The 21,159-nt window shown below is 42.8% G+C and overlaps 1 protein-coding gene across 1 annotated transcript in view; it reads left to right on the forward strand.

The window, feature by feature from the left end:
* The window catches only part of pard3aa (par-3 family cell polarity regulator alpha, a), a 429,242-nt gene that overhangs the window by 97,992 nt on the left and 310,091 nt on the right, over nucleotides 1-21,159 (forward strand). Inside the window, exons 4-5 of the mRNA XM_079575903.1 lie at nucleotides 6,861-7,036; nucleotides 11,590-11,727. Coding sequence (XP_079432029.1) covers nucleotides 6,861-7,036; nucleotides 11,590-11,727 — 314 coding nt within the window. The remainder of the gene's footprint in view (nucleotides 1-6,860; nucleotides 7,037-11,589; nucleotides 11,728-21,159) is intronic.

Below are 21,159 nucleotides of genomic sequence, written 5' to 3' on the forward strand. Positions count from 1 at the left end.
GAGAGAGAGAAAGAGAGACATATAATCAGAGGACAGAGATAGATGACATAGAGAGAGATGGGAGATGGAGGGAAGGGAGAGAATCCAGATGAAGGGAAAAGCCAGTAGAAAGAAAATGTGAAGAGAACCGCTAGAGTGAGAGTTGGAAGTGAAAAAGAATGGGATTTGGAAGGGAGAGAGAAGAAGAAAGTAAAATGGAGACAGACCAGACTGTTACTTTCATTTTAGGGATTAGAAGTGTCTCGTCCAAATAAATGAATAGCTCAAGAAACATCAAGTTGGAAGGACTAGGATACTTTCATGTTCATTATAGTAGATGTTAAAACAAGCTGCTTAAAAAGTAAGAGGCCTGTCTTGAGTATACCATGAATATTTTTAGTTTTACTCTTTGGCTAAGGCGTTTCCCCCAGTCAAATATTTACACCAACAGTATGTTTGTAACACGTAGCAGTGACTGTCCATCAGCATCTCACGGTCCGTCATGTGTTAGATCGATAACGAGAGAGGAAAAGCAGCGCTCACTCTGAAGTCACACGTCTCTCGCACGCATGGAATAGTATAGATAGAATGTGGAAAGTTGGTTGAAAGAGAACAAGAGAAGTTTAGAGGAGAGAAGAGAGAAAGAGTTCAGAGAGGCAGACAAGTCAGTACAGACAGAGGAAGTGAGGGAGAGGCATAATTTATTCAAAGCGTGAACTGGCCCGGGCTGAGAGTATTCAAAGCGAAAGAGGAGAGAATATAAAATCGCTTTTAGACATTTGGCGAAGCCCTGCATTTATATTTAAATCAGTTCAGATGTGAAAGACTTGGAGAGGTGCGTCGGGGCTCGGAGGTCCCCAGAGAAACGGTCCCGCTAGAACTCTATACTATGCCTGGGTCACAGTGGCTTTGTGCACATTTGTATGAGGATGCAAAGCCCAAATATGACTTCCCACGGTAGAATAAACGATTGTCACGACCCAAACGGTGCCTTATGCTGGATGCCGTGGCCATCCAGCAGCGCGTGTCCTCTCCGCAACCTTCTCAATGCAGCTTTAGCCGCATTAGCCTTAAAGTTGGCCGTGTGTCAGGAAGAAAAGGGTCACCGCTACCTCTTCTGTCTCTTTTACATGGAGCCATTTTCCTGATTGGAGTCGGCAACCGGTTCCAGAATGGACTTTATGGAATGTTTATAGGGGAAGAAAGAAAAAAAAAGCATTTGGTTGGCAAATTAAACTTTTATCTATTAGCGTTCCTGTGCAAAATCAACTTTTTATTTTTAGCGTTTAAAATTATATCCGTGTCAAAAGCATACCCTGAGTAGTGTTTTTTTCATTTGCACGTGTCATTAATCCTGTATGTTTAGATTGTCTTCTATAAATATTGCTTCATCATCGTTATCGCCCTCCCAAAAATATTGAGATATTTAATTTTGTCAATATTGCCCAGACCCAATAGTGTGTCTCATATCCTTCCTCTCCCCTCCTGGTAAGCCTTAATAGCGCTCAGCATTTACACCATTTTAAAATCTAATAGTCCATGTAATGACTTAGATATTGACTTTGTGCCTCGTATGTATGCTTTTGTCCTCGGTGATTCATACCAGCCAATATCGGCCCCGTCTAAACAAGCCCAAAGACAAATATAGGGCAGACCAACGCGAGGCGATAGCCGCTGGGGGTGCGACCTTTCCTTGTGCTGAACGCTGCAGTGTGTACATAAAGTGACCCCGCTATCCATAATCCTGCACTACAGGGGCTGGATTACGGCCTGTGATTATTAGCCCACACTCATCTGCAGCTTTCGTTTAATGGACCCACCGTCGGCTGAAGGATAAAGTAAATAATTGATTGACGTAGGATAGTGCGTAATATGATGGTAGAAACGACAGTAAGACGTGAGAGACTGGGCTGGTCAGGATGTATGCAGCTGTATATAAGCTTTTCAGTCATAGCTTTCCCTTCTGTGGACGCAACTTTGAGGACTTTTTTGCTTTATTTGTAAAAAGAACACACAAAAAAGAATTTAAACGAATAAACTACAACTTGGCTACTCACCTTTTCCTCATGGTATACTAGCAAATCAACGGTGCTGTGATAACCACACTTCGGGGGTCATTTATTAAGACAGATGTTAAAGGAATAGGCCACCGTTTTTACATACTAAAATATGTTCTTACCTCACTTTAGTCGAGTTAATATATCCCCGTCTGGTCTTTGTCCGTGCGCTCTGTCACGCAAACGGAGCACATATGCAGCCTCTCCCACATGTCACATAGCTCCGAAAAAGCTCACGATAGAAGCTTCCAAGCTCTTCCACGTGTTCCCTATTTAAATAAAGTTACGTGAAGTGTTTTCATGCGAAGTATATTTACACAGAAATGTAACATGTCGATTTTATAAGCAAATAAAGAGGGGGACTATATTGTGAGGCGTAATGATACGAGGAGCAAAACGTCCGCGCAGTAACTCCTAAAGGTTATTGACGGAAGTGAGCGGGGGAAGTCTTTAGGAGTTACTGCGCGGACGTTTTGCTCCTCGGATCATTACGCCTCACAATATAGTACCCCTTTTTATTTGCTTATAAAATCGACATGCTACATTTCTGTGTAAATAGACTTCGCATGAAAACACTTCACGTAACTTTATTTAAATAGGGAACACGTGGAAGAGCTTGGTAGCTTCTATCGTGAGCTTTTTCGGAGCTATGTGACATGTGGGAGAGGCTGCGTATGTGCTCCGTTTGCGTGACAGAGCGCACGGACAAAGACCAGACGGGGATATATTAACTCGACTAAAGTGAGGTAAGAACATATTTTAGTATGTAAAAACGGTGGCCTATTCCTTTAAGCGCGTCCAAGCTGGACGATTTGTGCCGTGTTGCACCAAATTACAAATTTAGTGACGTGATGTAAATGACTTTTAGCACATGAGCCAAGGCTTGGTTAATGAGCCCATTTGAGCGCAGGAACACAGTATGTGCGATACTTTCACCGACCGAGGTCACAAAGCGCTTTGCAAAGGGACCATTTATGAACTCACTGCACACTCACTGTGGCAGGTTACCCTGCTTGCTATAGGACTCTTCGACCAACACCAACCACTCGCCCAAGAACAAAGCAACAGTGTGTGTAAAATGCCACAAACAGAGCACTTATGCTGTTTATTGTTTTCTGGTTTCTTCCATTGATTTAATGCCCAATATGTTGTTGCCCTCCAAGATGAGAACCACTATCTTAGCTCACCTCTGATCAATGGCCGGCTCTGTCCATAGTGACTGCGGGTAGTTTATTAAACACGGGACCAAACAGACCCTAATCCCATCTCAAATTAAGCACGGGAAAATTGCTAAGGGAGGGGGTGGGGGCGCAGGCTTCTTATTATGACCTTCTAAACACTGCCTCGCTACGGCTATTTATTACACGCTAATCTACACGGAGTTTCGACCCAACAGGATAAGCGTTTGATTACGACGGGCAGCGCTAAATGGTAATGCGCGATGATATTCGCTTAAGTTGTGGAGGCCATAAAACAGCTGGGCAATATGGGGTATGATGTGTAAGCAAACACGGAGGGCACAGAGGGTCGGAGCGGCGCTTAAGTTCACACAGGTCCCTCATATGGGATGCGCTCAAAGCTCCGGGGATTTGCCATAGAAAGAGAAGATTGCCGTCAGCAGAATTCTGTAAAACTTAATTATGATACCCAAAAACGCTGTGGGTTCAACTTCAAGTAATGTATTTTATCATCAGGCAGACTTTCTCTAGAATAGCCACGCAGCATTTTTTTTATTGGGGAAGCATTATTAGACGGACTGCATACCATATTCTTTAACTATGTGAGTGTGACTGGTGAAGGATTTTATTGCTGTGCCATGTATGGACTGGGTAGAAAGCCTGCTCCGATCGCAAGAAAGCAAATTCTACTCATAACTTGGATCAAACATAGACAGAAACACACATCTGTGAATCCTTTCTTTCCTGTACCAGATTCCAGAATCCTGTTAAGTGATTTACTGTCAAAATGTATGCAGCTAAAGTAGACGACAAGACACAAACCACAAGGCCTCTATGCTGTGCTGCAATGAAATGTGATTTTATAATGCATTATGGCAAAGGGGGCTTGTAAATTAAGTTTGTTCTTAGACAACATTGTGCAAAGTCATGGTTGATTTTCTATAGTCATATGCTACAACAGATAGGAATAGACACAGCAGTAAGGATAGGGTTTGAGTTTGTCAAAGGTATGATTTTTCTCTTTGTTTTGCGCTAATTGGTTTATGGTCGGGAGCAGTAAGCTTCAGAAGAGAGAGAGAGAAGGAGAGATCTGAGCTGGAGTTCAGCCTGGCTGCAGGGGCGGAGCTGAGAAACTTAGTTTCTGGGGCAACAGTTACATTCCATCTAAACTCAATTATTCATTATTAATACATTTCTACAGTTAATGGTGTACAGCAGTTTAGAGGGTGCGTTTCATGACTGTTGGGTCTGTCTTTCCGGACTGACAGGAAGTGTCTGGTCACACGGCTCCAGTCTAGTGAGATCTGAAGCAGGAATCTCACCTCTTCTCATCTCCTCAGTATATTTTGTGTTTTTTTAACTTCTACCTACCTACCTACCTACCTATCTACCTACCTATCTATCTATCTATCTATCTATCTATCTATCTATCTATCTATCTATCTATCTATCTATCTATCTATCTATCTATCTATCTATCTATCTATCTATCTATCTATCTATCTATCTATCTATCTATCTATCTATCTATCTATTATAAATCCACGGAGAGGTTTCATATTCACTGCCTTTCCCCCTCCTAAGAAAGTTCCAGTAGAGAGTTCTCCAGAAAGTTTTCCAGTAGAAAGTACATGAGCATGTATCACAGCCTTTTCACACACAAGTGTTTTGAGTCAGCATGCTCTTCTCATGTTGGGCTTAATTCTAGTGCTACGGTTTTCCCCCACAACATGAAACATGTAAAAATAGTGCTCCCTCTTTGGCCAGAACTTCCGTGTAGAAGAGATTCTGCCCCTCCGTGGAACTTTCATAGTTAAACATACAGATCCAATATTATCTCTAACTAAAGGTTAAATCAAATAAAAAAGTTGCTATGTTGGAGGATTGGCTCATTGTATGTAACACAGACACATGAGAGAGACTTGAACTGCTTGCCGTGAGAGCATTACACATTAATAAGCAGGGTAAAGTTCTATCCTAGGCTCTCAGGCATGTTCGCTGTACATCAGATGGAGGCTCACCACCAGCATACGCCCGCCGCAATAATGTGCCAATACATGACAGGTGGCCTCTCAAATATGTGCATAATTATCGCCGAAAGACACACACTACTCCAGCGTCGGAAACTAATCCTGTACGGGCCTTATGGGAAAATACAGTCAAATTCTCTCAAATATGCTCAGCGGCTTCATCAAATCCCTGGCATCAGCGCGATTTGTCTGTAAATGTTTTGAAACTGTAGTTGTTTTGGCACAGCGGATCACATATGGGAACGTTGTGGTGGTTTTCAGTTGCAAATCGGTCAAATGGGCAGCCATAATAGGGCCCGCTGTTTCCGACACCATTTTCCTGTCAGCGTCTGGCTAATTTCTGCGGATTCACCTGGTTTCACTTCCAGGAAACTTCTGTTAAAATCCACCCGTCCGTAATACTTGCTCCATTTGACCAAAATTGCGATACTATTGTTGTTTTAAAGTCTGAGGAGTTTAATGTATTTTTTATTGTTGACTTTTGCATAGCTTCTCGCAGTTTGCAGTTTCTTTCACCGCAAAGGAACCCAAGCCAAGCTAAAGTGATTTTATGGTGAGCATGTACAATGTTTTCTTAGAGCCTGTGAGGACTTATAAGGAAGTTAGAAGTAAAATAGATGCTAACTTCCTACACGTCGGTGAACAGGCTGAATTATTCAGTGGCGTCAGAAAGGAGAATTTGCTGTAAGTGCAAAAGCAAATGCATATTTGTGGTTATGAACACCTTCCCTTGAAATATGTATTGTATTTTAAGTACATATTTATCTACTTGGAAAGTTCACATGAAGGAATAATACAAATTTTGTATCAACTGAGCTTTCTGGCTCAAGTAGAGGAGGGGCAGATGTCCAAGCGAACATCCCCAAGGCCTCCCTCACGCCCCACTCCAGGTGCAACAAAGGCAATTCCACGTTGTTCGACATTAGTTCCTCCAGTGGGTTTTTGTTCTCCTTCAGGCCTCCTCCCAATGATGATTGGGACATAGTGAGAAAACTTCATCAGGGTGGGGTCCGGAGCAGATTCCCAAGCCACCTCACGAGAAACTGACCCCCTCATACTGTTTATTTCCTGAGGTGGCTGTTTGGATCTGGTAACTGTTAACAAAAAACACATCATCGTAGGGCATCTTTATCCGGGGCAGGTTGTGGAGGCAGCAGTCTGAGCAGAAATGCCCTGATTTAATTGTCTAGCGGCCCTCCAGCGTGTCAAGGGTCTTCCCCGGGCCCTCCTTCCATTGGGTCGGGCTCGGAACACCCCTCCCCAGCGAAATAGATGTCCAAACCACCTCAGCTTGCTCCTCTCGATGTGAAGGAGCAGCGGCTCTACTCCAAGCTCCTTTTAGGGGACTGTGCTCCTCGCCCTATCTCTGAGCCCAGTCACCCATAGAGTACAGTTTCATTAAAATCGCTTTAGTCTTGTGTATTCAATAACATGCAGTGTCCCATGTTCCAAGTCAAGTAAATAAGTGATTTTTCTGTGTATTACTAGAAAGGCTGTTGGCCAATGTTTAATGTACTGTACATGAAAATTACAACGAGCTAAAATCACCATTGGAAAATCCTTTTGAACTAATTTTGACAAGATTACTTACCTTTTACTTCTTAATCCTCCCCCAGGTATGGCCCTCCAGGTACGGCGCAGCAGTGACCCCTCCCTCGCCGACAATCCTGGGGGCCAAGAAGAGCCCTCCAGAAAGAACCCCGCACGCTGGTCCACCACGCCCAACTTCCACAAGTACAGCCTCAAAGTCACCACCAGCACGGGCACGGGAACAGGCAGTCTGGAGAGGAAGGTAATTCAATCACCCATGCACCGTATATGGAATTTTCACATAGATTTATAGTCATTTGTTAATGAAATGTGAGCAAACTTTCCAATATCATGCAGCTGGAAGAGAATGCATCAAGTGAAAGATGATTTGTTGAGGATTTCCTTTATAACTCCAACCTCTCACACTCTTCTGAACACGATGACGAATTCTTAAACCACTCAAACTCTTTCGCAGTTGGACGTACTTACAGCCATCCGCCTTGAGAGCTTATTAGCCTTCTACACTTTTACAGAAGCTACAGGGAAGATAGTTGGCATACAGTGTTTAAGAATAAAGGCTTTTAAAGGCGTCAAAAAGGTGAGACGAGAACAAAGGGGCCAGGTATTTTAACAATCCGCACGTTTTTGAAGCGGGATCACAAAAAGAACGAGAGAGTTGGGCGAAGAGAGGCCGCGCTGCTGGAGACGCGCCGGTGGGACATAGGCAGGCTCGATATCATATGTTTTTTTTTGGTCTTTGATTCGGAGTTCAGCGGGGAGACGAGAAGAAAATAAAAGAGAAGAGAGAGCTAAGAAAGTTAAAAACAGAAGCCGCTGGAGGGAGACGCGCATGACTGGGATTCAAAGTGATTCCACGCTACATGTGCAGAGCGCGGCTCTCTCGGGACGTGGCTGGAATGAGTGGGTTAATACAACGGGAGTAACCCGCTGCTCTTTCCTATTTGGAGTTTTTTATTTTTTATTTATTCAATTTGAATCAGATTACACTTTTCCATACTGTAAGTTTTTCTACTGGATCACACAGAACATGATACTCTTTACAAAGGCCTGGACCTACAATGTTCCGGAAGGATTTCATCTTTCTCTCAACAATGAAGTTTACGATAAGTAATGATTACTATTGCGGACCTTGCTGCCATATAGATTTGAAATACATACCTTAAACCTTCATATTTCATCCGGTCTCCAACAATATAATGTCAACCTGTGTCTGATCTTGTCCGCTGAACAACATGTGCTGGATGTATTATTGACTTTGATATATACTTGTCTAAGTCAATAGCGCCCGTAGGGAATTTTCTACGCTCTGGGCAGCTGCATGGTCTCTAACCACATGCGTTGTCTGGAACCGTTTGCCTGACTGCTAACCCTTGTTCTGTCATATCCCCTCTGCGTTCGCTTACAGAGGGCTGAGTCAGGATCGGTTCTGCTAGCTCTAAACACCAAAGTCAACACGCACTCACGTTCAGCGGCTAGCGCTGCAAACTCATCGCCAATGGATTTTCAATGCCTTCCCGACCTGAAGTCATCAAGCAGTATATGAGCAGAAGGAGATTTATGGCTCCAGCGTCCTGGTTTTTAGAAGTCTGAAAGTCTGTCATAAAAAACAAGAGGCTTTTTCAGCAACGCTAAAGATCTCTGGCCACAGACAGACTTCTCTCTTATGGGTCCCAGGTCTTTTTTTTTTTTTGCATTGGTCTCATCTGGTTTTATTTTATTTATTTATTTGCTCATAGGATCACATTCATATGGTATTTTTTGTTACCAAGCTGACGTGGACATTTCATACTGTTTAGTGAGTCTCAGTCTCAACAACAAAGGTTTGAAAAGGTGGACAATAACCTTTAGTGGACAGTACTTGTCCGCCTGTGGCCAGAGATCTTAAAGAGGGGGTAATATTCTTTTTTCAATCACATAGCACCAGTCTATAACACACTACAATGATGACGAAACCTTCTGTTGGTCTGTAAATGCAGTAAATTAGAATAACTGCCTTGTATAAAATTGCTCTCTGAAAATGGCTGTAGTGAATGTCTTGAAATAGGCCTCTGTCTCTTTCCGACACGCCCCCTCCACACGCTGTCTGTGCCATCAGTGGGGAGGTGGTTCTGCTGAGGAGCAGTGGTTGGTTACTCGGCTGGTGACGAAAGGTTGGAGCCAGGAGGTGGGGGCGTTCCTAGGAGGACTCAGGCAAACCTATCCCTAAAATGGCTGCCAATAGAGTTTTTACAGATTACTCAAAAATACGTGAATGTGCCAATGCAACAGGTGGGAATCGAACCCGGGACCTTCTCACTGTGAAGCACAAGCGCTAACCGTGTGTTGCTACATTACAGATGACAGCTCAAGAACCTGCGTCAACACGTCAGAGTGCCTCTATCTAGGCTCACTAATGCTGTCACTGTCAGATCAATAAAAATCTTATCTTATTTGTACCAGCAACACTTCACTACCCACCTAGTATATCCTTTTTGTATCTTCTGGCCATACTTCTCATATTGTCTCATATCTATTTGTTGTTTAATGTTCATTTGGATGTAATGGCAAGTAAGACTCTGTGCAGATACAATGAACAATGTTAAAGCGGGAAAAGGCCTTGTTTTTTTCCTTTCTAGCAGGAGGCTGTTTTTATATTCCTCTCGAGTTCCGCCAACACGTCACTAGGGACTGCTACTTCTCTCCTCCACCCCAAACTTTCACAGCTCATTAAACATTAAACAATCCCCATTTTGTTGCTCCGTCACGGCAAATTATCATCTTAACTCGGATTGGCTTTTAATATACCATCATTTTATTCAAATTGCTGCAGGTACCACGACCTTCAGCCCGCTTAGCTATTCCCTTCAAGGCTGAATAAGGCAATCTACTGCCTCCACACGCAGGGACAGGCAGGGATTTGACTCGGGAAACCTGGATAGGATGTTCACAGTTTTGGAGATTTGAGATTTACCTGTGACCTCTGAGCTAAATGCTTAATAATAACAAGTTAGCTTCTGGATATGCAAATGGCGGTCACTGAACTTCTGCTTTTGACATTTGTGAATAAGTTACTGTTCCCTCATTTGGACACAACAGCATCTTAGTAGAAACCTGCCGTTCTCTCTCTTTTTCTCGACTATTGTATTATTTTTAGCGTGTTTGTCTATGCAGGTGCACCGTAAAATGGCAGGTTTCTATGGTAACGTTGAATGAGTGATCCTAAACTCTTGCATGCAGTTTGACATCACTCCGGCTGCATTTGGAGACCCTTTTTTTGTGCCGGCGGTGCTGGTGGCTGTACGGGAGATCGGTCGGCTCAGCTGTGGTCGGGCTTATTAAATCGCGGTTGTATTCCAAGCGCACTGAGGTGGGAGGGTCACGGACGCTGGGTGAAATGGAGTGAGAAATGGACTATTGTGTGTGGCGCCAAACCCAAAGCGAGCTGACTAACGGGCCTTCTCTTTGAAATGTGCGAATTCAATTACCACAGATGCCCCCGTCTGACCAGCTGAAAGGATGGAGAGGGGGAGGCAGAGAGTAATTGGTCAGTGAGGTAAAGAATTGGTGTTTGCACAATTTAACCATATATTGTAATGAGTGTGGTTTAGGATCGGGCAAGGGCTGTCTGTCTGGAAAATCACAATCTGAACAAAGAATGCCAGCGACTATTTTCTGCTGTGCATCATTATTAAAACAAGGCCACGAGAAGAGCATCTATTGCAGGGGTCACGGACAGAAGCTTCCCAAAGTCCAATTTTTTAGATGAAATTGTCTTGCAAAAGTCCAGAACATAGCGTAATGGCGCTCGCATGCATATGGAGCTTAAACATAGATTTAAATTGTAATATTGAAATACAGGCGAAAGAGCTGGTGACAATCTTTACTGGGGCTCCTCCTGGACGTACGCTGTGGAAGTGTGAAATACCACTTCAGATATGTCTTTGACGAGGGAACAATTTTGCATGATTAAGTCACTTCAACGAAAAACAAAATAAATGCTTTTTATTGTATTGTATTGTATTTATGTGTTACATGAATATTGAGAGCTGGTTGGAAGAGTCTAGGGCTGCTCGGTTATAGAAAAAATTATAATCACGATTATTGTAGCAATGATTATTTGTTGTTTTAACAAAAGGTCTCTTTATTTTATTTGTTTATTAATCAAAAAAACTATGCTAAGTTTTTGTCAATCATAGTTAAAGTTACACAGGTAAGAACCTAACATTTAACAACAGCGAACTGAGCCGTTCGGCCTGATGACATCATCATTGTTTTCATGTCAGACCAAAGCATGAGCCATGAGCTCGTGAAATGTGAAGGGAAAATAATCCCAGCGTCATGAAATAATGCAGTTTGCTTTGAGCTCCGTTCGTGAGATCTGCTCCACACAAACCAGCACCTGAGCAAAGGATATGAGAGGCTTCAAACTTATGTTCCTCTTGTTGGGCTCTTCTTTCAGCAAAAGGTGAGCACTTATCAGCGGCGTTTTCACAAGAGCTACTTATAAAGATGATTCATTTTTTAAAAATTTCTTCCTGCGACAAATACAACAGTTCCATCACGCGGCGCTAAGAGTTCAGCGGATCAGACCCGCGCACACAATCTAACTGCGCAGGATGGCCTTGCCGCGCTTCGGATGGACAAGCGGGACAGCATCCTTAATCGTTTAATAATCGCTTCTTCTCGATGATGCTTCTTCTCGATATTTCTGAAATCGTTTCGTGTCATAATCGAAATCATAATTGAATTTCGATTCATTGCACAGCCCGAGAAGAGTCCGTTTTGGATGACTCAAATTTACTTCTCCTCACGCAGGGTCGAGGAGCCCACGCTTACCGCAGCCTCCCTCGGGACGCCAGTGGCTGGTCCACACACTTCCAGAGGGAGATGACGCGCTCTTCGCTGAGCGCCAATCACCCCATGATGGAACGCTTGCTGTACCAACAGGAACAGGTAAGAGACGGGATTCCTTCACATCAGCCTGGCTCCTAACTGACCGGGGAATACTCCACCTTAAGTCCCATAATTACCCAAATATCCTCGAAGCATTTTGATTTTGTTGTGGAGAGACGATCCATTAACTAAAACCAGCGGCTCTAGTGTCAGCATCAACGCAGGTGCGCTAATCCCGTAATCTGACAAATCCTCCGGCGGACATGACACTATCATGTTTTTTTAGTTACAAACTTCATTTGTTTGATTGTTTGAAGCGTAAAACTCAGCTGCCGAGAACTGGAAGATAAAAATACTCGGCGTGGGTTAATTAAAATGAATTGTGATCAGCGTAGGAGCTCTTGCCAAGATAATTGCAAGTCTGAACACACACAAAGGTTCGCGGAGAATGACACCAATTACCAGGTGTTGTTTATCAAAGATTAGTTCACTGTGGGTTTTTTTTTATTTTTTTGCGAAAGAGATAAAAATGTAGCTTATTATGCATCGCAATTTGCACGGATTTATTCAGGTTTCCCCATGTCGCTGTAGATGCAGATAGAAATGTAAACCTCCATGTTTGTAATTGTCTCAATAATCATAATCCGACGGTATCACGCATGTGCTAAATAAACGAATGTGTAAATGCCTCTGCTTGAGATTAAAAATGGCCTCGCTGTGCCTTTTCTCCATTTTGCGCACATGTAAAGAGCTGTCCATCCATATTTCAGCAGGTCCTCCCACCCTGACCATAAATTACCAATGGGAAGCCAGGGGCGCTCTGGCATCTCCACTTAGAATAGCAAAGTCGTCCGTGGGAAGTCGGACTCGCTGTAATCTCTTATGCAAAGGCTCCTCGAGGATGGTTTTGTACATTTGTACCAACAAATCTCTGTTTGACGCCAAAATATGGTACACTGGTCTCCAAATCCATACTGTACACTTTATTTTATTGCTCAACAAAGCAGAGTGAACACTGTGTTGGAAATAATTAGAATATTATGTGAAATATTAATGCTGAGGTACCATTAATAGCACTTTTTAAAACCTGAATTATACATCGTATGTCCAATTTAAACTGTTGATGGCAGTGACATCGACTTAATCCAACTGCAGAACAACACTTCAAACCAAGACATTCACAAACTTGTGCGTTAAAGTGACAGTCTGTAAGATTGCAAAATTAGAAGAGGGAGAGATTTTGAAGGCAAACAATCAAGTTCCCCTCCTGACGGGACCAGAAAGCAAAATGTGGAGAGAGAGAGAGAGAGAGAGAGAGAGAGAAAGATATTCTAATTGGACCTAACAGGCAGGTTCACAGGAAAGCTTGTCTCATTGGTCAAAGCTGTGGCATCAGACATTTTGATTAGTTGCTTAGATCAGCAAAGGGAGGGAATACAATTATTAGAATTATAAATAAATAAAAGGATTAATAAAATTACTGGCCCAGTCACTCAATTATAAGCAGTTTATTACTTTTGTAAAACACTTCAAGTTGCATTGTGCAACGTGTGGAAAAAGAAGTTGATATTTGTGCGTGTTTAACCTTGTTGTGACCCAGCTGTATGAGTGGTCAGCATGGCGCCTTTACTTTCCGGCACAGTGGTCTCTAGGACGCTCCAGGATCAATTGTGTAGTAGGTTGTCACTGCCGACAGACCCTCTCATATGAAAATCAACAAAACAAGCGATCCTGGAACGGTGTAGAGGCCACCATGATGGTGCTAACCACTCATACAACCGCTGGGTCAATACAAAGTCAAATACGCGCAAATATCAACTTTTTTTTGTGCATAAAATGTTACATAATGCACCTTTAAACTTACAGACCCTAACCCTAAGCCACAACAATTATGACAAGAGATTTCTCTTAGCTCACTGGTTCTTAATTGGTATGGTGAAAGGAAAGTATTTTCACCACAAATTACATTGTAAGTACTCAATAAGAGTAATTTTAACACAGTGTTTATTGTGTTTTTAGTAGCTAAACATTGAAAACGTTCCTGCCGCCCCGTTTTGGGAGCCGACCCACCATTTGAGCAGCACTGTCTTCTCTTGTGTTGTACTGCATTAGGTGGACTTTTTGCAGGTTGGCTACAGTTGGCTCGGAGCCTGGAGCCAGCTGGAGGCAACATGAGAGCAGCTGAGCATGGAAGACCACAGAACTGCGACCACAGCCACCTTTTCAGCAAAACTAGCCAATACGAGGAATTACTTTTTACTATTTCTTTTGCAATTTGTATTAATCTCAACACTTGAAAAAAAGATGGAAATTATGGTCACTCGCAATTTGTGAAAAAGTCAGTTCTGATTAGGATAATGTGGTCTTCTTGTAGTATAAAACTTTCCAGCTGGACTTGTTTCAGATCTTATCATATGCTCCTTGACCTTGGTGCGAAGGTCATCAGCACTCTGCAACAAACACACTATTGGATCAGGGAGGCAATGGAAATCCAGAGACACAACCACCGGACTGGAAATGAAGAGTGAGGGAGCGTTCTGAGCGTGCCACACCTTTGGGGCAGCTCTGAAGAAGCCGACTGCAGATGGCACTGTTGTCCTGTTGCACAAAAAGGGAAGACGGCGGGCAAAAATGGGTTTAAATCAGCTGGACAGACTTTGGACTGCAACATCATGCAATGCAATGTTTGAGTGTAACGCCGAAGGACGTGCTGGGATTTATTGGTATTACCCTGACAGTAAACGTGTATAAGATAAAGCGGGATGTGTGGAGAGATAGGCGTGAGTTGGGAACACAGCTGTTTAAATGTAACTTTGAGAATGGAAGATTTTGGGTTTAGAAGCTTTACATAGACCATCAGTTTTAAGCAATAAAAGGCGAGACACTGTAGATGATATGGAAAAATAGAGATATACATTTTGCTGTAGTTTCTTGCCATAAAAAAAATGTTTCATGTAGTTTTATTATTTTTTATTTAGACAAGACAAGGCGAACATGGCCAAAATTGTGAGGAAATTTAAATAAGAGATAGAACCAGGTTTAATTTTGGGTCACGGACCGCATTTAATGTAAACAGGAAAATACTATAGAGAACATTTTCCCCATAAATGAATAATAATAATGAGCTGTGATTTGGTCAAAGCCCCAACTTGACTGTAGATTAATCAATAGCAACGCTTACACTTGTATTGCATAAGCCTGTGTCACAAGTTTCTACATAGTAGTCATTATGCATTGACTCCACACTCAGTGGTTGTGGTAAACTGTTATTGAAGCCACAGCCGCCTTGGGGCAGACTGTTCATTTACCACGTGGCTATAATGTGTTGTTCATATCCTGATTTCTTATTATATCAGTGCCCTCTGCTGGACACGTGTGAACAACTTTACCTTTTTTTTTTAAAAATGTAACCTGCCCCCTAGTGGCTGGAATGAGCATTCTGATTATTCTTTAAAAATTCATAACTCTGAACAGGAATGGGCGGAATTGTGCTCTACAGTGCAGGGGTCGGATTAAATCATCTCGCGGGCCAGATCTGGCCCTTTGGCCGCATGTTTGACACCCCTATGTTACAGGGCATTTTGGATAGATTTTTAGTCTTAGAATAAGCTATTTATATTCAGATAAAAAACGGCAATAGCAGCGTTGCACTGGGTCGTAATCCATGTGGGATACACTGAAAACATCAGGGATCTTCAAGGATGAGGAGACACCAAAAAAATTAGAATTCACCCCTTAAGCAAATGTGTTGTGGGCAAAAGAGTCCGAGGCACTCCGATGTAGCTTTAAAAGTCCTTTTTTTGGCGTCCCTCTTAAATAAAGGACTTTGAAAGCTACATCAGATTGCCATTTCGATCGTCTGCTTCATGGCGTGTCTGCAAAAAAACAGGACAAAGCGCAGATCTAGGAGTTGGTAGCGTTCACAGAAAACAGCCTCACATTCCACAGTGGTTGAATCGCTCCCAAACCGTGCCTGGTGTCGGCTGTGAGGGGACCTTGCTCTCATCGCGGGCCCAGTCCTCCTAATTCAGCCTGAAAGTGCACGCCACAGGCCGCCGGCTCTGCAACAGCTGAAGTCAATGAGAAGCTTTGGGCTGTTCAGGTCTGCTGAATGTACAGGCCACATCAATGGCTTCGGGGAGTTAGGAGGGTCCGTGCAATGGTGTGGATCAAAAGTCGACTCGCCTGATCTTAATTTGACGAGTTAAGGATTTTTAAAAATACATTATCCAGACATATTTGGAGAGGACTATTTTCCCAGAGTGAAATATGTGGAGTATTTTGAGGCCAGACACTGCAGGTGAATTGCATAAATGCATTGCAAGTTTTCTGTCATTTTGGGTTTTCATATAAATAATAAGGTGTTTTATGCATCACAGTGGCTAAAATTGCGACGGAATCTAAATAATGGATTGAGCCAGGTTTAAATTTAGAGTTTTCATTTTGGATATCTTGTAAATTGAGTTTGATTTTAAGTGAAAAAAGCTTTGTGTGGGAAAGTGGCAATAAGCACCATAACGGGTGACAGTCTCTTTTGTACTCTGGCATTAAGAATAAGATGTCAAAATTAGAAAACTAGCAAAAAAAATCTATGTTTCGTCTTAAGGGGACAGGTCCTACATCAGGAGTACTCAACAAATTTTGAGCTTTTATGCTGTTCTATGGAATCCTGTTTTAGTGGCTCATATGTATTGATCAAATAATGAATATTGTTGTGGATAGCATTCATCTAGCAAGAGTTTGCCTTGCTTACGAAATACTTTTATCTATTTGGGAGAGCAACAGAATCCAGGAAGTCCAGATCAAAGTGCTTCTGTAAGGTTAAGGTTACTTTGTTGTCCTTCGATGCCGTTGGGGTAACTCGAGAGGAGCAGTGGGCGACCGCAGTGCAGCGCCCGGGGACCATCTCCAGATGTGGAGCCAGTCTGATGGTCAAGATCACCTGGCTGGAGGATTCACATATTGAGCATCTTTTTGGTTGATGTAGGTCAACCAAAAACTCATGCAGACACGGGAGAGAAACACAAAGGTGTGCACGGTTTGAATAATAGGATTGTAACATGAAAATCCATGTTCAGCTTTCACTTATTTATTAAAGAAATATTTCATATTTTATAACAAGCTTGAGGTTATTGTGTATTTTTGCTATCTTGTTCTCCTCTCTTTTCTTTCTCAAACTCACAAGATGTTCAATAACTGTTCCCGTCCTTGAGCCAGATAAATAACCATTATGTACAAAACTGTTTTGTTTTTTTTAAGAAAATCCCATTTACAGGACAATATAAAAAAGCTAAAAAGATACAGATTCAGTTTTCAAACTAAATATCCAGCATCCTGCGCATCAATTGTGGGTACAAAATGTTCACTTATTGCTCTTTTCTGTTGGAAATGGAACAAAACTCTTCTCCACTTTAGACTTACTTATTTTATGCATTATGTTCAGCATTCACAAAGTCTCTCTGCTAACCTTCCGTGTGAAACTCAACATGGCCGCACGACGTGAATGAGAATGATAGAGACAGCGTGATTAACAATTCAGAACAACTTTTACATTGTAATCATGGGAAAGTATGACAAAAGGTGATGTTACCTTCATGCCAGGACGAGCTCTGGTGAGACTGCAGCTATAGTGACAGGAAAGGAACGGGGTTCAAAAAGTGGACGCAACGGGAAAATGATCTCCAAAAAGCCCATTCTTTTCTACTGGCCTTGCAATTGTAAACAAGATGCACCATGAAAAGGTCTCAAACTCTCTTGGATGCAACGTGACATTGAGCAGAATGCACTCAAATACAGCGAAAGTTGCTGGAATAGAAAGGAAGTCTTTTGGAACCACTTGCTGGAATCGTCACAGTGAATCAAAGCCTTGTTTTGACAGAATTTGCTGAAACAACAAATAGCCTACACTTTTGTTCTGTTTAAATCCGATAAAACATACGGCGTTGAAAAGGTTTCGCGATATATCGTAGTCACGTCGTAATCGCACCATTCAAAGCAGTTATCGAGTGTCGCAGCTTTTCCCCAACATTGCACAGGCATAACTTGTGTTGAAACATCAAAGAATTTCTAAGACAGGACTTCAGAAATCGATGTCAAAATGATATCAAAGAACTTTCCACAGCGGCGCGTGTTGTGTTTTAATGATGTTTTTCTCCACGTATTGTTTTGCACGCACGAGTCAATGAGGCTCGGCACAAATCCCAACTACACATGTAATTTAGAGACGCAGAGGTTTGCCTGTCTGTCACTCTGCCTCTCTCAGGTCATTAGCTCGCAACTTTTCTCTCCTTCCTTCAAATGCGCCTCCCGCTCCTCCATCTCACGGTTAATTACGGCCCCAATGTCACTTTCCATCTCTGATTCATCCCATCTTCGAGAGCCGATCTTCAGCAGACTGTCAGAATCTCTTTTGTAAACACGTAAACTAGGATCTCTCTATTCTGAAATGCATTCGGGTGACGGTGGCAGAGTACTCTTTCTCACCCCTACACACTCGACTACACCTCAGAAAACTAATGACAAAGTTCCCCAAAGGACCGGGACGCATGACCTTGTTGTCGTGGCAATGTCTGACAGATCTAGTAACATGGAGGCTCTATGGAAAAGTTTGGAAGCAAAGTCTAGTTCGGGGAATCTGCGTCAGAGAGAATGGATTACGATACAAAGGCAACAGCTGTTTCATGAGAGGAGCAAAATCCCAGTTACAAAGCACGGTGTTGTTCGCCGTAGCCGCCGGTTAGTTGTTGACGCTGCTGCGAAGCACTAGCAACATGTATGAACGATAAGGATTGTTGTCATCATCCAATTTATTATCATCTAACTGTCTTTTTCGGGAAAGAGACGAATTACTCACATTGCTTGTGAATTTACCGATGTCCTGGGGTCATTTCAGTTTTACTGAGGTTCCGAGGTCATTCTTTTCCCACGCAAACTTAAAAAACACTTAACTGTTTCTTTTTTTCGGCCAAATTGTCATCAGCCATTTTTGGCTATTTATGTGACGCAACTCTTAACACATTGAGTGCCACACTGTTTTTGGGATCTAGTTGTTGAGTGCCAACAATCCAGACCATTTTTCATGATATTTGTAGCACCACAGCATATTCTATGTTATACTGTAGCTATGGCTCGTTTGAAAGGTGAGACTCTAAGCTCTCTGTAGGTGAAAACAGTATAATTCTACGTGCCTCGGTTTGATCAGAATCACTGTTTTTTTTTTCTTTCTAGAAACGGAGATATTGCATGTTTTATGAAACACTCTCCTTTCTGATTAACTCCTCTCTCCTCCTCTTTCCTCCTCTCTCCTACTCTCACACAAAATCACACATAAGGTGTATTAGAGTGTCTAGTTTTGTAATCAACCCCCCTTCCCCCAGCAAAAAAAAAGTTTTTTTTGTTGTTTAGAAAATGCCATATTTATCTTAAACAGATTGAACTAAATATCCAGTAGTTTCCCTTCACCCGCCCACATAGGACGTCAGGAGGAACGTTTTGGGAACAGGACGAGCTTTTTGGGAGCCTTCATCACGCCGCTAAGAATGTCCACTGGAGAAGGTCCAAAGATTACTCAAAGATGCGCTTAAGACAAGATACAGTGCTGAACCAAGTACTAAAAATGTCCAGATCTGTGGAGTGGACATGCGCAAAAGCCAGACAGACACATGCCGAGAGGTGCCAGGCAAGAATAATGGAGATGGCTGACGAAACTCCTTTGTATGCCTGTGGTCCACCCCGACATGCCCCTCTCGTCTGCCTGCGTGTTAATTCTTGATTAAAGTTCATGCGTTCGCCGTCTCCCGATTTGCTCCGTGGAGTGAGAAATCGCTTTCTCAATGAGTATAATTGAACACGGGCGGGGGGGAGCCAGCTCATTACCCACCAGCCACAGCGCGCGGGGGCACCTTAGCCCAACTGTAATGACTTGTGGGAATAAAGGAAGCCACCGGCGTGCAGCGGCAGTACAGGTGTAGGCCAGCGGGGGACAGCCTGCCCGCTCTGAGCGCCATGCACAACTTATCTGAACGCTTTTGGGAGAAATCAATGGGCTTTTCTCACTGACGGCAGCATGTGGCGAGTATAAAAGAGTGCCAAATGATATGAGGAAAGAACTCAAAATGTCTTTATAAAGGCGGTTGGGTGTGAATATTTTTTATCCCTGGTTTTAATCTTCAGGAGTATTTGAGGAAATCGACCAAAGATCTCCATTTATGTCCTGTTAAAATATTGTTCCGTTGTGTTCTGAGCCGCACACACATCTTTGAATAATCTTTGAATCTTCCACTGGAACTTTTTGAAGCAGCAGTAGGCAAACAACCACCAAAACAAAAGCAGCACCTGATAATACTAGCGCCAGTGGTTAGATCGTTTGTCAGCATTGTGTCTGTGGACAAGGCTCGCACTTTGCCTGTGCATTTGTGTGACTGGATGGAGGTGGCTGGAGGCAGCGCCAGAGCAGCTGCGAATTTAGTTGTCACGTACGACCACCAAGTTTGGAGAGTGCATAATGCATGAAATTGTAAAGCCACTTCGAGCATCTGGAAAAGTGCTAATTGCGCTCGATTGCCTGTAATCATCACACCCTCCCAAATTTTCCTAAACGCTTCTTTTCAGCATTTTCTATGACCAGCACTTCTCTTCTAGTGCGCACAGTGTCCTACTAGACGTTTGTTGAATGCTTTTTAATTCCTTTGGAAATGCATATGGTGATATCTTTTGCAAACTTGCTAAAACCTGCAAAGATAATTGGACTATAGCAGCACGATATAAGGAAAACATTGTGATATTTGATGACCGTCTCAAATATGATTGTAATATTGTACTCCATAACCATTTCTTAAGATCTGAAAAACATAAACAATGACTATCCCCTAAGACTCTAGATGGGGCGTTTTTCACATCGCCCCATTTTCCCAGCCGCTCCAGCCTTTCTATTTGATTCCCCCTGTTGTCCATTGTTATAATAGGCCACACTTCCACTCCGCCAAAATGCCTCGACACAATGAGGTCCATGATCACAATAGGCTTTTCTCACTCTTTTTTTATGACTCCCGTTAGGACGCCAATGCTTTTAAGTTGCAGGAGGAATGTAATAAGGTCCAGACCGGCAGTAAACATGCAGTGGACCACTTCACATTATCAGGCCAGAGAGGTCTGTTGTAAGGGCAACGTCCGGGAAAAACACAGCGGTCACTGTCGGATAAGGGGAGGGGAATGAGCTGGGTTTTTGTTGATGTAAATGATCTCTGAAGCTTTTGACCATGTTATAAAGACATACTCTCATCATGATCGCACCTGGAGAGGAGTTTAGTTTCATTCATGCTCATTTTCAGCATATTTATTCTGTCTCCGTCTTCCAGGTTCCTCTCCGGTGTACGTCACACAGCACTGTAATCCACAAAGCTCCTCTGTTCTAAAATCCATGACTTTATCCGATCATGATCTTCTCCAGACTTTATCCGATCAAGTCCTCGGTCATATTGTCTTCCCTGTGCC

Source organism: Gobius niger (genome assembly GCF_951799975.1).
Source record: "Gobius niger genome assembly, chromosome: 18".
Taxonomy (NCBI): domain Eukaryota; kingdom Metazoa; phylum Chordata; class Actinopteri; order Gobiiformes; family Gobiidae; genus Gobius; species Gobius niger.